The sequence below is a fragment of the Alligator mississippiensis genome, chromosome 8 (assembly GCF_030867095.1).
Source record: "Alligator mississippiensis isolate rAllMis1 chromosome 8, rAllMis1, whole genome shotgun sequence".
Classification (NCBI taxonomy): Eukaryota; Metazoa; Chordata; order Crocodylia; family Alligatoridae; genus Alligator; species Alligator mississippiensis.
Genome location: NC_081831.1, coordinates 27,519,439 through 27,533,467, shown reverse-complemented (window position 1 = coordinate 27,533,467; position 14,029 = coordinate 27,519,439). Strand labels below are relative to the sequence as shown.

The following is a 14,029-nucleotide window of genomic DNA, read 5'->3' as shown; positions in this document are numbered from 1 at the left end:
GGATGGATGTGGGGGGGTGATGTTTGGAAGGTATGGATGAGTGGGGGATGAGGGGAGGGAGGAAGAGGGATGGATGGATGGATACACAAGAGTATGTATAGGGATGGACAGGGAGGGATGGACACAGGAGTATGTATGGGATGAGGGGATGCCTGGACACGGGTGTGCATGGGGAGGGAGGGAGGGAGGGATGGATGGATGAGGGTGCAGGTGGATGGAACTGTGGGGGGCAGGACCTTCTCTGTCGCAGACCACCAAGGAGGGCAAGTCCAGTGCTGGGCCCCCATTGAGCTGGGTGCCTGTACCCTGCTTGTCCCCCCCCCCCCCCCCCCCCCCCCCCAATCTGCCCACAGCTGGCACCAGGGACCAGAAGGTGGCTGCGTGACACCAGGATGGCACCCTATGTTGGAGTGAACCCCTATTGTCTGGGCATTCGTCCTCCCTCCAGCTTGGTACCAATAAAGCCATCACCCACCCAGCATCTTCTCACTGCTGTTGGGGGCAGGAATGGGAAGGGTGGATAGCCCTGACACCTGGGTTCTCTTCCTGCTCTGGGAGGGGAGTGGTGGTACTGGGGAGGGAGAGCTGGCAGGGTTGGGAGCTTGGACACCTGGGTTCTTAGGGAGGGGAGTGGGGGTTGAGCATCCATCCCCATACACTCCTTTAGATCCATATCCATCCCTCCCTTCATCCACATCATATCCCTGGAACCAGAGATGACCCAAGCAGGGTGCAGCCTGTGCAGGGCCCTGCCCCTGCACGCCCTAGACCCAAAGAAGCTGGTGGTGGATTTGGGGGGTCGGGGATTTCCGAGCAGCCAGACATGAAGCCGGCAGCAGCAGCACTCAGTTGCCGTGGCCGCTCTGCCCAGTTCTGTGGGGGTCCCAAAGTGCCGGGTTGGGGGTGGCTGCCCCAGCTTGCCCGCTGCCTAAGGACAGCCGTGCCTGGAACCATCTCTTCATCAATCCCTAAACATGCCCCTCCCCCCATACCTTTGCATCTCTAGCCATCTGTCCTTCCCCATATATACCCCATATCTCCATCCATTCCCATACTCAACCCCGATCCATCTCTCCATCGCTACACCCGTTCTATCCCTCCCTCTATTTACCCATCCATCTATCCTTCCCTGTAGACACCTCTGAATCCATCTCTCCCTCAAATCATTCTTTCTTTGACTCAATCCGTCCAATCCGTTGGGTGGCGTTCGATTCAACGTGTCTGGTACTTGACACAATCAAAGATGGCCACACCGCAGTGTCATAAGTCAGACGGCCACATAGTAGAAGCGGTGGCGGCCATGTTTGGTGCGGGTGGAGAAGCGGAGCGCTTCTGCTGGAAGGAGGGGCCATTTTGAAGGCGGGCACCCTCGGCCACCTTGAGTCCGGTCCCTTCGCCGCTCTTAGACCTCGGCCATGTTTGAAGAGGGCAGAGGAGCGACTAGGCGCTGGGTGATGATCAGTGGAGGGGTTCGAGGCAGGCAGGATGACCCGGAAGCGGAAGTACCGCGGAAGTCAGAGATTCTTTCGAGTCCCTTGTTTTGTTGGTTCCTCGCAAAACAAGGGACCCTCAGCGGCAGCTATGGTGAGGGGTCCCGGACACCTGTGTTGTGTGGGTGGGGGGAAGGGCTGGGGCTTGGATGCCTGGGTTTTCTGGGAGTTGGGGGGGCATCTCGGACACCTGGATTCCCGTGAAGGGGGGCGCTAGGAGACCGTGCGCCTGAGTTCTTGAGAGGAGGGGTGTGTCGGACATCTGGGTTCTCGGGGGCGGGGGGTCGGAGCAGGGGAATCCTGGACACCGGGGTTCCCTGACCCTGCCTCGCCCCCAGGACAGCGAGTTCTCGGACGCGGAGCCGGCCGGGGCGAGCGAGGAGACGCGCTCGGAAAATGGGGAGAAACGCGCCGTTTACTGCATCTGCCGCAAGCCCGACATCAACTGCTTCATGATGTGCGCGGGGGGCGGGGCCTGAGCCACGTGGGGCAGTAGGGAGCGGACCTTGAGCCTGGGGACAGGGTCTGAGTGAAAGGAGGAGGGCCGTGAGGGTGGGGACGGGGTCTGAGCCTGTGTGTGGGGGGAGCATGAGGATTGGGGGCAATCTCTGCTTTGAGGGGAGCCTGTTGCCCAGAGGTGGGCTTTGGGGGCGGGGCCTGAGCCATGGAGGTGGGGCTTGTGCCCTTGGCTGGTGGGGGTGGGGGGCAGGGCTGGAGCCATAGGATTGGGCCAGAGATGTTGGAAATGGGCGGGGGGGGGGTCAGCCTGTTCCACAAGGATAGACTATGGGGTTGGGGTCTGTGCCATTGCAGGAAGACTGTGGGGTTGGGTGTAAACCAAGGATTAGGATGGGGCCAGGGATTTGGGGTGGGGGGCATGGCCTTGGCAGGGTCTCACCTCCTGCTCCTCTATTTCCCCGCCCCCCCATAGTGGGTGTGACAACTGCAATGAGTGGTTCCATGGTGACTGCATCAATATCACGGAGAAGATGGCCAAGGCCATTCGGGAGTGGTACTGCCTACAGTGCCGTGGTGAGGGACTGGATGCCTGGGTTCGTTGGGAGGGCAGTGGGGGCTCGTGGGTTAGACCAGGGGGGTTGGGAACTGGATGCCTGGATTCTTTTGGGCGGGGGGAGTGAGAGTAGTGGGGTAAGGGGCCTTGGCGCCTAGACACCTGGATTCTCTAGGAGGTGACTGGGAACTGGAGGGTGAGAGTAGGTAGGGCTGAAAGCCAGAGGCCTGGGTTCTCCCCAGGTAGAGGAGGAGAGTTGGGCCTGGCCCTTGAGAATATTGGCTGCTGGAAGCCCAGATGCTTTTTTGTTCTCTGAGAGGAGAGTGAGGGCTGGGAGTGTTAGAGCAGGAGGTGCTAGGAGCTTGATGCCTGGGCTCTCTCTGGGGGAGCTGGGTGGAGCAGAGCAGCGAGGGCCGGCCCAGACTGCTGGGTCTCTTTTTCTCCCTAGAGAAGGATCCATCACTGGAGATCCGGTACCGTCACAAGAAGTCAAAGGAGAAGGAGAGGGACCATGAGCGTGACCGACCTGATAAGGATGATCTGCGTAAGAAGGCCCAGGAGCTGGGCATAGACCAGGCCCGTGGATCCAAGGTGAGGGGGCAGGGCTAGAGGTGCAGCCTGGCCTGTGGAGGTGAGGTCAGGCAGGGAATGACCTCACAGCATCTTCTAGGTGCTTGCTATGGAACTTTCTGCCCCCCCCCCCCCCCACCCCCCCCCCCCCCCCCCCCCCCCGTTCCATGTCTGGACAGGAACCAACAACTGGCTCCAACTGCCATCCAGGCCCTGGTTGGTGGGTGGAGTTAAGGGGGTAAGCCCTGGCCAGCCCTTAACTTCACTCTCCTCAACTACATAAAAGCTAAGGGTAAGCCCTGGCATTGACTCTTTGATTCATTGCCTTATCTGGCATTGGACTGGTGGGCAGAGTTAAGGGGGAAACTGAGGTTGTGTCCTTGATTGGCTGCCTTATCTGGCATCTGGTTAGTGGACAGAGGTAGAGTGAGCCCTGGTCAGCCTCCGATTGGTCCCTTTAGCTGTCATGTGATTGAGTGGATTTAAGGGTAAACCCTGGGCTTGGGTCTCTGGTCCCATCTAATTTGTGGGCAGAGTCAAGGAGAAGCTCTGGCCAGCCTTTCTGAGTGGATATGCGGTAATTGGCCAGCGTTAAGGGTAAATCCTGGGCTTGGGTCTCTGATTGGTCCTCTTGTCTGGCATCATATTGGTGGGCAGAGTTAAGGGTAAGCCTTGGGGATGGCTCTCTGTTTGGGCCCTTATTTTGTTATTGGTTGGACAGTTATGGTTAATCCCTGGCTAGTGACTCTAATTTCCTTATCTCATGTCTGATTGCTGGGTAGAGTAAGGGTAAACCTTTGCTGGCCTCTCTAATTGATTGATTGGTTTCATTATCTCGTTCAGTTGGTGGACAATCAGAGAGCCACCCCCATGGTTTTCCCTTAACTCTGCCACCAATCAGATGTGAGATAAAGGAATCAACAACACTGTCCAGGGCTTACCCTTAATTTAGCCCAATCAGAGTCAAGATAAGGGACCACTCGGCCAACCCTGGGATTTACCTTTAACTCTGCCCACCAATCGGATGTGAGATAACAAGCCAAAGTTAAGGGCAAGCCTTGGCCAGCCTCTTTAAACGGTCCCTTATGTGTCACTCCATTGGTGGAGTTAAGGGTAAGCCCTGGCCAGTGTCTCTGGCCCATTATTCCTCATGTAATTGGTCAGCACAGTTAAGGGTAAACTGTGGGGTTTCAGTCTCTGGTACCTTATTTCACATCTGAACATCAGGCAGCGTTAAGGGCAAACCCTGGCCAGCTTCTCTGGCTCCCTTATCTCATTCCTAATTGGCAGGCAGCGTTAAGGGCAGACCTTGGTCAGCATCTCTGATTGGCTCCCTTCTCTTTCACTTGATTGGTGGACAGAGTTAAGGGTAAATCCTAGGGTCGGGTCTCTGCATGCTCCCTTATTTTGCATCAGATTGGGCAGTGTTAAGGATAAACCTTGGCCAGCTTTTCTGATTGGCTCCCTTATCTCTCATCTAATTGGTGGGTGGATTTAAGGGCAAACCTTGGCTAGCCTCTCTGATTGCCTACCAAATCAGGTGTGAAATGATGGGTCAGAGTTAAGACTAAGCCCTGGGGTTATGTCAGATCTCTATTCCAGCTCCCCTGCAAGCTGATGGGGGAAGGGGATGTGGTTGGGGGATGCCCTTGGTTCCCACATATGGCCCCTCTCCTTCCCCCGCCCTTCAGCAGCAAATCAAGCGGTCAGCCCGCATGTGCGGGGAATGCGAGGCCTGCCGGCGCCCCGAAGATTGTGGCCACTGTGACTTCTGCCGTGACATGAAGAAGTTTGGGGGCCCCAACAAGATCCGCCAAAAGTGCCGACTGCGCCAGTGCCAGTTGCGTGCCCGGGTGAGCATCATGGGGGCAGTTGGGGGGGAAGGGGGTACATTCTGGGGATTGTGTGGCCGTTCCACCTCAGAGCTGGCTGCGTGTTGGCCCCAGGTGTTATAGACCACTGCTTCTCAGGGCTCTTCCCCAGAGCCAGCTGTATCTGAGGGCTATGTGTGACTGATGCTCAGGGCTCCTTTCTAGAGCTGGCTGCATCTAGGGGTTATATGTGGCTGTTCCACCCCAGAGCTGGCTGCGTCTTGGCTGTGGATGTTATGCAGCTTTTTCTCAAGGCTTTTTTCCACAGCTGGCTGCATCTGGGTATTATATGTGGCTGTTGCTCAAGGGTCTTCCCCAGAGCTGGCTGCATCTAGGTTTTACGTGCAGCTGTTTCACCCCAGAGCTGGCTGCATCTGGTTGCCATGTGTGACAGCTCTGCACCAGAGCTGACTGCATCTCAGTCCCAAGTGTTATATTGGCCATTTTGAGGGCTCTGCCCCAGAGCTGACTTAATTTGTGTGTCATACGTGACTTACAGCCAGCTCTGGGATGGAGCCCTAAATATGTCAGTATAGCAGGTCTGGGCCCTGGGAGTGGCTGTGATGCCCCTGGTGGCAGTACAGCTTCTGCTTTGCTCTGACTCTCTGGGTCTCCCTTTACCTCTCGCCTGCCACACCTTGATGTAATTATTTAAACTGGGAAAAAGAAGCTGCCTCAGGGCCCTAGAATGGGCTCTTACTTGCTACCAGTCTATACACTAGTGTACTAATTGCCTTAAGAGCTCATTTTATGGTCCCTGACCTTCCCTACAGCCATACCCATACCTTGCAGGTGTTTGTAGCTTAGTTGCTCTCCTTTTCTGGGGCCTCAGCCTGCCTGGCCCCTACCCCTTTTGTTCTTACTGGGCCTTCTAGCCTGGGCCTGCCATGCTGAATCTGGCTTTTAGGCTCCAGCCCTTGTGTTGTCCTTCATGACCTTGGGCTCTGGCTCTGGTCTCACCCCTCTTGAGTGCTGATTCCAGCCCTTGAGGCTATGGGCCCCTGGCTCCAGTTCTGCTTCTCAAGGGCTGTGGGTCCTAGGCTCTAGTCTTCACCTTGTTCAGGCATGGGGTTCTCTGGCCATGTCTCCATCCTGCTTGGGCACTGGGTCCTCTTGCCCTTACTCCAGCCTGCTCAGGCACTGGGTATGAGCTCCCTTGGCTTCAGGCCATTACCAGCACTCAGCTTTGGCCCTCTTGGCTGCTGTCTACCTGCAGTTTGAGCCTGGCCCCTGGCAGGGGCTCAACCACAACCCCATGCCCCTCAGGCACAACTGGGACCTCCAGCCTCCCTCGATGGGCCCAAGTTAAGCCACTGGTATAAACTGTAATGGAAAAAGGTAAGCCCTCAGGCTAAAACTAGAAACATCCTGGCTGCATAACGAAGTTTGGCTTTTTGCAAGCTCTTAATTCTTTACTCATGGTCTGCTTGGTAGTGGGGTCCCCAGCAGTCTCAGCCACAATCACTGCAGTGTAGAGCTCCTTCCTCGGTAGCCTGCAGTACCAAACTGACCTCCGGCCTCAAGCCCTGAGTTTATATGCTCCCTAAGCCTTGCCTCTTCTGGTCATGTGATTCTGCAGACACAGGTGTTCCCTTTCCCTGCTGAATGAATCTCCTGCTCTCCCTGATGGGGATTAGCCCAGCTGCCTGCAGCCCTTTACTCAGGAGCTGCCTCCCTGTCTACCTTGGCACAGTTTGCTATTCTGTCTTCACTCCCTGGGTTTGTTGATGTCCCCCTGGCAGCCAGCTCATTAGCAGCTACCTCGCTTCCTGGTTGCCAGCCCTCCTTCATCCAGCTCCGTCTGCTACAGTTTCCTCTTAAAGTAACAGGAGCCTTCTGGTTCCCTGTTAAGTTTGACCCTGGGAGTTGCATGCAGCCATTTTTAGGGCTCTGCCCCAAAGCTGGCTGCATCTCAGCCTCAAGCATTATATATGGCCATTTCTTAGGGCTTTGTTCCAGAGCTAACTGCATTGGGGTGTTACAGTTAGTCATTCCCCTGTCCCAGACTTGGCTGCATCTGGGGTCTAGGTGTTATAGGCATGCATTCATCAGGGTTCCGCCCACGATCTGGCTGTATCTGGGTATTACATGCAGCTGTTCCACCCCAGACCTGGCTGTATTTTGGCTGTGGGTGTTATATGTAGCCTTTCCTCAGAGCTCTGCCCACAGCTGGCTGTATCCCAGCAGTAGCATCTCTCATCCAGGCCTTTCTCTCTTTTCCCAGGAATCTTACAAGTACTTTCCAGCATCGGTAAGTTTGTCTCGCCACTCTTTGAAGGGGCCCAGTTACCTGGGTTCTCTGTCAGGGGAGTGGAGGCTGTAGAGGTGAGAGCAGGTAGGGCTGGGAGCCTGGATGTCTGGGTTCTCTGAGAGGGGAGTGGGAGCTGGGGGGGTTGTAATGAAAAGGCCTGGGAGCTCAGATGCCTGGGTCCCGCCCCTGACTGTGGCCTGCTCCCTGGCTCTCCCCGCGCGCGGGGCCGGCAGCTACTGCGGGGCCGGGACGACAACCTGCACCTGCTGAAGGAGCAGCTGGAGGCGGCCACCACCCCTGAGCCACTGTCAGACGAGGAGCTGCCCATTGACCCTGAGCTGTACCAGGAGCTGTGTGCCGGTGCCTTCGATGACCATGGTCTGGTGAGTCCTCTTTTGCCCTGTTCCACTCCAAAGCTGGTTGCTGTCACCCGGAGTGGTGGCATATGTGGCTAGCTCTCAGTTGTTCTACCCCAGAGCTGGTTGCATTTGAGCCAAGGTGATGGCTGTTTCTGTATCATTCCACCCCAGAGCTGGCTGCATCTTGACTGGGGTTGTGGGCAACTGGTGCTGCCTTAGTTGGTGGGGGGGGAGGCAGGCACATGTCCCCTCCGCAACCAGTCAGCGACCAGGGGGAATCCCCCCACGGCCAATTTCACACCAATACAGTTGCCACTGGCTGGGGCAGTGGCATGTCTGGGTGTTTTTCAGGTATTCTACCAGAGAGCCGGTTGCATTTCAGGCTGAGTGGTGTTATATATGGCTGTTTCTCAGCTGTTCCACCCCAGAGCTTCTGAATCTTGACCTGGTTGGACCCCCATTTCTGCCTGCCAGGAACATTGTGGGCCTCTAGGCTGCTGTTGGGGGGGGGGGGGGGGGTGTAACTGTGGTTGCCCCCCCGAGCACTTCTGTGGTACAAGGGCTTTTCTAGGCCACTGGGAAGAGTCAGTGCTGTGGTTGGGCTACCACTGCTTCCTCTTGAGGGCTCCATGGGCCTCTCTAGGCAGCTGGAAGTTAACTTTATTGTAACCCCCCAGTACTGCCTCCCAGAGTCTCCATTGGCTTCTCTAGGCTGCTGGGAGGCCTGAATCCCTGCTTTTGTCTGCCCCTCCCCGCCCCTCCCCAGCCATGGCTGAGCGACCCTGAGGATGCCCCCTTCTTAGACCCTGTCCTGCGCAAACGAGCAGTGAAGGTCAAGCATGTCAAGCGGCGGGAGAAGAAGTCGGAGAAAAAGGTTGGGATCTAGATGCCTGGGTCCCATCCCTTATCTGGGGGGGAATGGAGGTTGTGGGGGTAGTTAGAGTAGGGGGACTGGAAGCCTGGGTTCTTTCCCATCTCTGAGAGGGGAATGGTGCGGGGGAGAGTCTGGAGAGTTAGAACAGCAAGGGTGGGGCTGGGAGCCCAAACACTGTGTCTCATCTCAGCTGTAGGAAAGTGAGGGGGACTGGTTAGAGCAGGGGGGGTTGGGAGGCTGGACACCTGGGTTCTTTCCCTGCTCTGGGAGGGGAGAGGGGAGTGGAGGCTCAGAGTTAGAGGAGGGAGGGAGCCCAGACTCCTGTGTTCTTTCCCACCTTTGGGAGGGGAGTAGGAGCTGGTGAGTTGAAGTGGGAGGAAAAGTTGGGAGAGCCCAGACACCTGGGTTCTATCTCGACTCTGGGATTGGGCTGGAGCATGGGAAGGACCCAGGTGCCTGGGTTCCCTGCTTCTGGGATATGCTGTAGGGTCATTGGCTTGGGTTTGGGGCTATGGGGGAAGTCTGGATGCCAGGTTCCCTAGTGTCTTGGCAGAGGTGGGGGGGGGTGAGGCCAGAGGGAGGGGCTTCATACTGACTCTATCCCCACCACAGAAGGAGGAGAAGTACAAGCGGCACAAGCAGAAGCAAAAGCACCGGGACCGGGCACGGCACCTGGAACGTCCGGACACCAAAGACCCAGCTGCCCTTGCTCAGTGCTTGGGGCCTGGCTGTGTCCAGCCTGCCCGGCCTGCCTCCAAGTACTGCTCTGACCAGTGTGGCATGAAGCTAGCTGCCAAGTAAGCCCTGCCCCCCCCCTTAGAGAAGTCCCCACGCCCCTGGGCTCCCCTTTTTATGTCTATCTCTTGCCCCTTCCCTCTGTAGGGGAGGTGGGGGGTCCACCTGGCTTTGAGGATCCCTTGGATCCCCCTCCATTAGCTAGCCCAGTGTCCAGCTCCTGATGCTTCCCCCTGCTCCTTCTCCCTCAGCCGAATCTATGAGATCTTGCCGCAGCGCATCCAGCAGTGGCAGCAGAGCCCATGCGTGGCTGAGGAGCACGGCAAGAAGCTGCTGGAGCGCATCCGGCGGGAGCAGCAGGGCGCCCGGCTGCGGTTGCAGGATATGGAGCGCCGCTTCCATGAGCTGGAGGCTGTCATTGCTCGGGCTAAGCAGCAGGCTATCAAGGAGGATGAGGAGGTGGGTGTATGCCTGGACACCAGGGTCCCTTGCCCAGGATAGGTGGGGGTGGGGGGGGAGTGGAGGCTGTAGGGTGAGAGCAGGAGGTCCTGGGAGCCCAAACATGTGAGTTCTCTGGGAAGGGAGGAGGAGCCTGGGACCTTTGATCAGGTGGGGCTGGGATCTCAGATGCTTGGGTTCACCTTCCATTTTTCCCTCCCTCCCCATCTCCCCCAGAGCAACGAGGGGGACAGTGAGGACACGGACCTGCAGATCTTTTGCGTCTCCTGTGGGCACCCCATCAACCCCAAGGTGGCTCTGCGTCACATGGAGCGGTGCTATGCCAAGGTACTCTGTCTTCTGCATTATACTTGGCTGGTCCGGGTGCTGCACCCCAGAGCTGGCCGCATCTCGGCCCTCCCTGTGCAGCGTTATACCTGGCCATTTCCCATCCATTCCAGCCCAGACCTGGGAGCATCTCAGCCATCCCTATGCAGTGTTCTCAGCAGTTCCACCCCACAGCTGGCCATATGTCAGCCTTTCCTATACAGCATTATACTCCTGTTGTTCCCAAGCTGTCCCACCCCAGAGTTGGCTGCATCTCAGCCCTCTGTATACAGTATTATTATTCTTAGCTGTTCTCTGGATGTTCCATCCCAGAGCTGGCTGCATCTCAGCCTTGCCAGTTCAGTGTTAAACTCTGCTGTTCCCTAGCCATCCCAGCCCAGAGCTGGGCACATCTCAGCCCTTCCCATGCAGTGTTATACGCAAGTGTTCCAGCCCAGAGCTGGGCACTTGGCCTTCCCAGTGCATTGTTATATTCAGCTATTCCCCAGCCATCCAGTCCCAGAGATGGCCAAATTTTAGCCATCCCTGTGTAGTGCTGCATTCGGCCTATCCTCAGCCATTCCACCCCAGAGTCAGTTGCATCTTAGCCCTCCCTACACGGTGTTATGCTCAGCTGTTTCCTAGCTGTCCTACACCCCAGAGCTGGTTGCATCTTGGCACTTGGCAAGGCCCCTGTAAGGTGTCCCTTCCACTGTAACCCCCACTCTTTGCTCACCCTTCTCTGCAGTATGAGAGCCAGACGTCCTTTGGATCCATGTACCCCACCCGCATCGAGGGGTGAGTTGGGACCACTGGGGTGTGTCCAGCATATTCTTTTCCCAAGGGCTATGTGAATTCTGGTTGTTTGTCTTCCCCAACTGCCCCCATCCCACCAAGCCCAAACTTTGGTTCCTACCTACATTACAGTGTTCCCCTCTCTACTGCTTCTCATTTCCTTTCAGATGCCTGGGGGTTCTCTGGGAGGGGAACAGGGGCTGGGAGGTATGAGCTGGGAGCTTGCTGGTCCCATGGAACCCCTCATCCATCTGTCCCCTCTCTCCATGTCCCTAGGGCCACCCGCCTGTTCTGTGACGTCTACAACCCCCAAAGCAAGACGTACTGCAAGCGGCTGCAGGTGTTGTGTCCCGAGCACTCCCGTGACCCCAAGGTAGAGGATGGGGAGCTGAAGGTTGAAAGTGAGGGGCACCATGGGGGGGGGGGTGGTGAGTGTGTGTGTGTGGGGGGTGCTGTGGGTTGGTAGTGAGGGCCACTGCAGAGCCTTGGAGGGGGGGTCAGGAGTGAGGTGGCCACCATGGGGCTGGGGGCAGTAGAGGCCTGTGTGGGGTGCAGCACTGGTTGAAAGGTGAGCAGTAGAGACTATAGTTGTGGTTGGGGGGGAGGGGGTGACACTGGAGGGGTTGTGGGTGGGGCCAAGGGTGTGGGTGGGGCTTAATAGATTGGGTATAGAGGAGTGGGGCTGTTGCAAACCTGTAGGCAGGGCCTGAGGTGGGCTGGGAAGGAGGGAGGGATGGGGATCATTGGTGGGGCCTGGAGGTGGTAGGTGGGGCCAGCAGTTCCCTGACCCTCTCCTTTGTCCCCCTTCCTGCTCCCCCCAGGTGCCCGCGGACGAGGTGTGCGGGTGCCCACTGGTGCGGGACGTCTTCGAGCTGACAGGCGATTTCTGCCGTGTGCCCAAGCGCAAGTGCAACCGGCACTACTGCTGGGAGAAGCTGCGGCGCGCAGAAGTTGACCTGGAGCGTGTCCGTGTGGTACGGCCCACTGGAGTGGGGGAGGGGCAGGGCTTTGGGAGTGACTGTGTGGTATGGACCACTTGCGGGGCCTGGCCTGAGATTCAGGTGGTATAGCCCAAATGGAGGGGTGGGGCCTTGGATTGGCTACTTGGTAGAGCCCACATGGGGTCGGGGAGGTCTGGGGGATAGATCTATGATACAGTCCATGGGGTGGGCCTGGGATATGGCTTTGTGGTGCAGCCCACAGGGTTAGCAGGGCTGGTGTGGGGATGTCTGTATGGTATGGCCTACATGGAGGGTGGGGCCAAGGGCACAGCTTTGGGGTATGGTTCACACCTAAGGGCAGGGGCTGAGGATGGTCATGTGGTACAGCCATATGGTACTGCCCATGGTGGGGGTGCTCAGGGTACAGCCTGCCTGGGGGGATGGGGCTTTGGTTTATGGGCCCAACAGAGGGTGTGGCCCAGATTATGGTTGCTTGGTATGGCCAGGGCCATGTGGTATGGCCCATATGAGGCATGCATGTGGTACAGCCCGCAGAGGGTCAGGTCTGGTGTAGCCACTTTGTCTTGGCTGGGGGGGCAGGGCCTGGATGTCGACTAGGTGGTACATCCCACAGTAGGGGCTAGACTATACACACTTGGTACAGCCCATGGGGCAGGAGAGCAGGATCATGGGCATTCACCCTCCCTCCTCCCCTCACAGTGGTACAAGTTGGACGAGCTGTTTGAGCAGGAGCGCAATGTGCGGGCAGCCATGACGAACCGGGCAGGGCTGCTGGCACTCATGCTGCACCAGACCATCCAGCATGACCCGCTCACCACTGACCTGCGCAGTGCTGCCCGCCGCTGACTGTGAGCTTGGGGCGGGGGCTGGGCACAGGAGGGGGGGCACTGAAAACTTGCCTTCTCTATTCCCCTCATAGCTACCCAGGGCTGCCCACTCCCACCCTCCACCAATAAGCCTCTGCCAACTCCCCACAGGCCCCTGCCCCCCCCCCCATGCACCACTGCCAACCCAGATCTGGGGCCTTTGTATGCAGTGTTATAATTAGCCATTCCACCCCAGAGCTGGCAGCATCTCGGCTCTTGCTATGCAGTATTATATTCATCCATTTCCCAGCAGTTCCTCCCCAGAGCTTGGCTACATCTTGGCCCTTGTTATGCAGCATTCTACCTGGCCATTCTTGGCTGTTTTATGCCAGAGCCAGCTGTGACTTACCTTTCCCTTTTGGTGTTACGCTCAGCTGTCCTACCCCAGAGCTGGTTGCATCTTTCCTTCCCACACGTGTTGTTACACTTGGCTGCTTAACCTCAGAGTCAGCCACGTCTCAAGCTTTGCTATACAGTGTTATACTCCACTGTTCCCAAGCTGCTCCACCCCAAAGCTGGCCGCATCTCAGTTCTTGCTATGTAGTGTTGTACTGAGCCGTTTGCAAATTGCTGCACCCCGGGGCTAGCTGCATCTAGGCCCTTGCTATGCAGCATTATGTCTAGGCATTCCTCAGATGCTGCACCCTAGAGCTTCACTGCATCCTGTCCATCTCCATGCAGTGTTATGCTCTGCCAGTCCCCAGCTGTTTTACCCCAGAGCCAGTGGTGTCTCAGCCCTCCATCTGGGGCATTAAACCCATCCATTCCCATCTGCACTCCAGAGCTGCCTGCATCTCGGTTCTCCCCATGCAGTATTATACTTGGCTGTTTCCTAGCTCTTCCACCCCAGAGCTGGCTGTATTCCAGTCCCAAGCCCCCTCTGACACCCCTCTTTCTTTCTCCCCTCAGGGTCCCTGTGAGGTGATGCCGGGTGCTCGAACAGCTCTGATCCTTTATTTTTTTAACTCAGTTTTTCTTTATACTTTTTTTTCTCTTCCTCTTTCTTACAAATTTTGAATAATAAAAAAAAGGAAGTGGTGGTGGGGTCTGAGGGGGGAGCAAGGTATTTCCCCCATCCCTACCCCTGGCCTAACTGGGGAGAGGCATGAATGACTACTGCAGCCCTATCCTTGTCTCTGCCATAGGAAGAGCCTGAGCTGGGCCCCTGTTCCCCCCTGTTATGAGGGGGCTGATTCCTAGCCCAGGGGACAGGGGCAGGTATATGCCCCCATCACCTGCACTTTGGGGGGAGTGGATCTCTGGGTCCGTGCTGTTTCTAAGTGCCCTCCTGTCCTCCTCCTGGCATTGGGGGGGGGGGAGAGGCAGGGGGTGACCCTAGTTAATAAAGTTGGCCAGTTAACGAGCTGCCTTGGGTCTGTGTGTTGGGGTCTGGGGGTAGTGACCCCCTGGGGAGAGGGGTGTGTGTAGGGGAGCACTGGAATGTATGGGGATTATACTGGGGAGTAGGGGACACTGGTG

General features: G+C 57.2%; 1 protein-coding gene across 1 annotated transcript; it reads left to right on the top strand.

The window, feature by feature from the left end:
* Positions 1 to 1,485: 1,485 nt before the first annotated feature.
* On the top strand, positions 1,486 to 13,910 carry CXXC1 (CXXC finger protein 1). The gene is made up of 16 exons (XM_059732998.1): positions 1,486 to 1,502; positions 1,735 to 1,947; positions 2,422 to 2,522; positions 2,951 to 3,093; positions 4,764 to 4,925; positions 7,168 to 7,194; positions 7,428 to 7,577; positions 8,320 to 8,427; positions 9,040 to 9,224; positions 9,414 to 9,621; positions 9,838 to 9,948; positions 10,676 to 10,725; positions 10,999 to 11,095; positions 11,544 to 11,696; positions 12,384 to 12,532; positions 13,460 to 13,910. The coding sequence occupies exons 1-15, from the start codon at positions 1,486 to 1,488 to the stop codon at positions 12,528 to 12,530; spliced, it is 1,872 nt and encodes a 623-aa protein (XP_059588981.1). The 3' UTR covers positions 12,531 to 12,532; positions 13,460 to 13,910.
* The last annotated feature ends 119 nt before the right edge of the window (positions 13,911 to 14,029 follow it).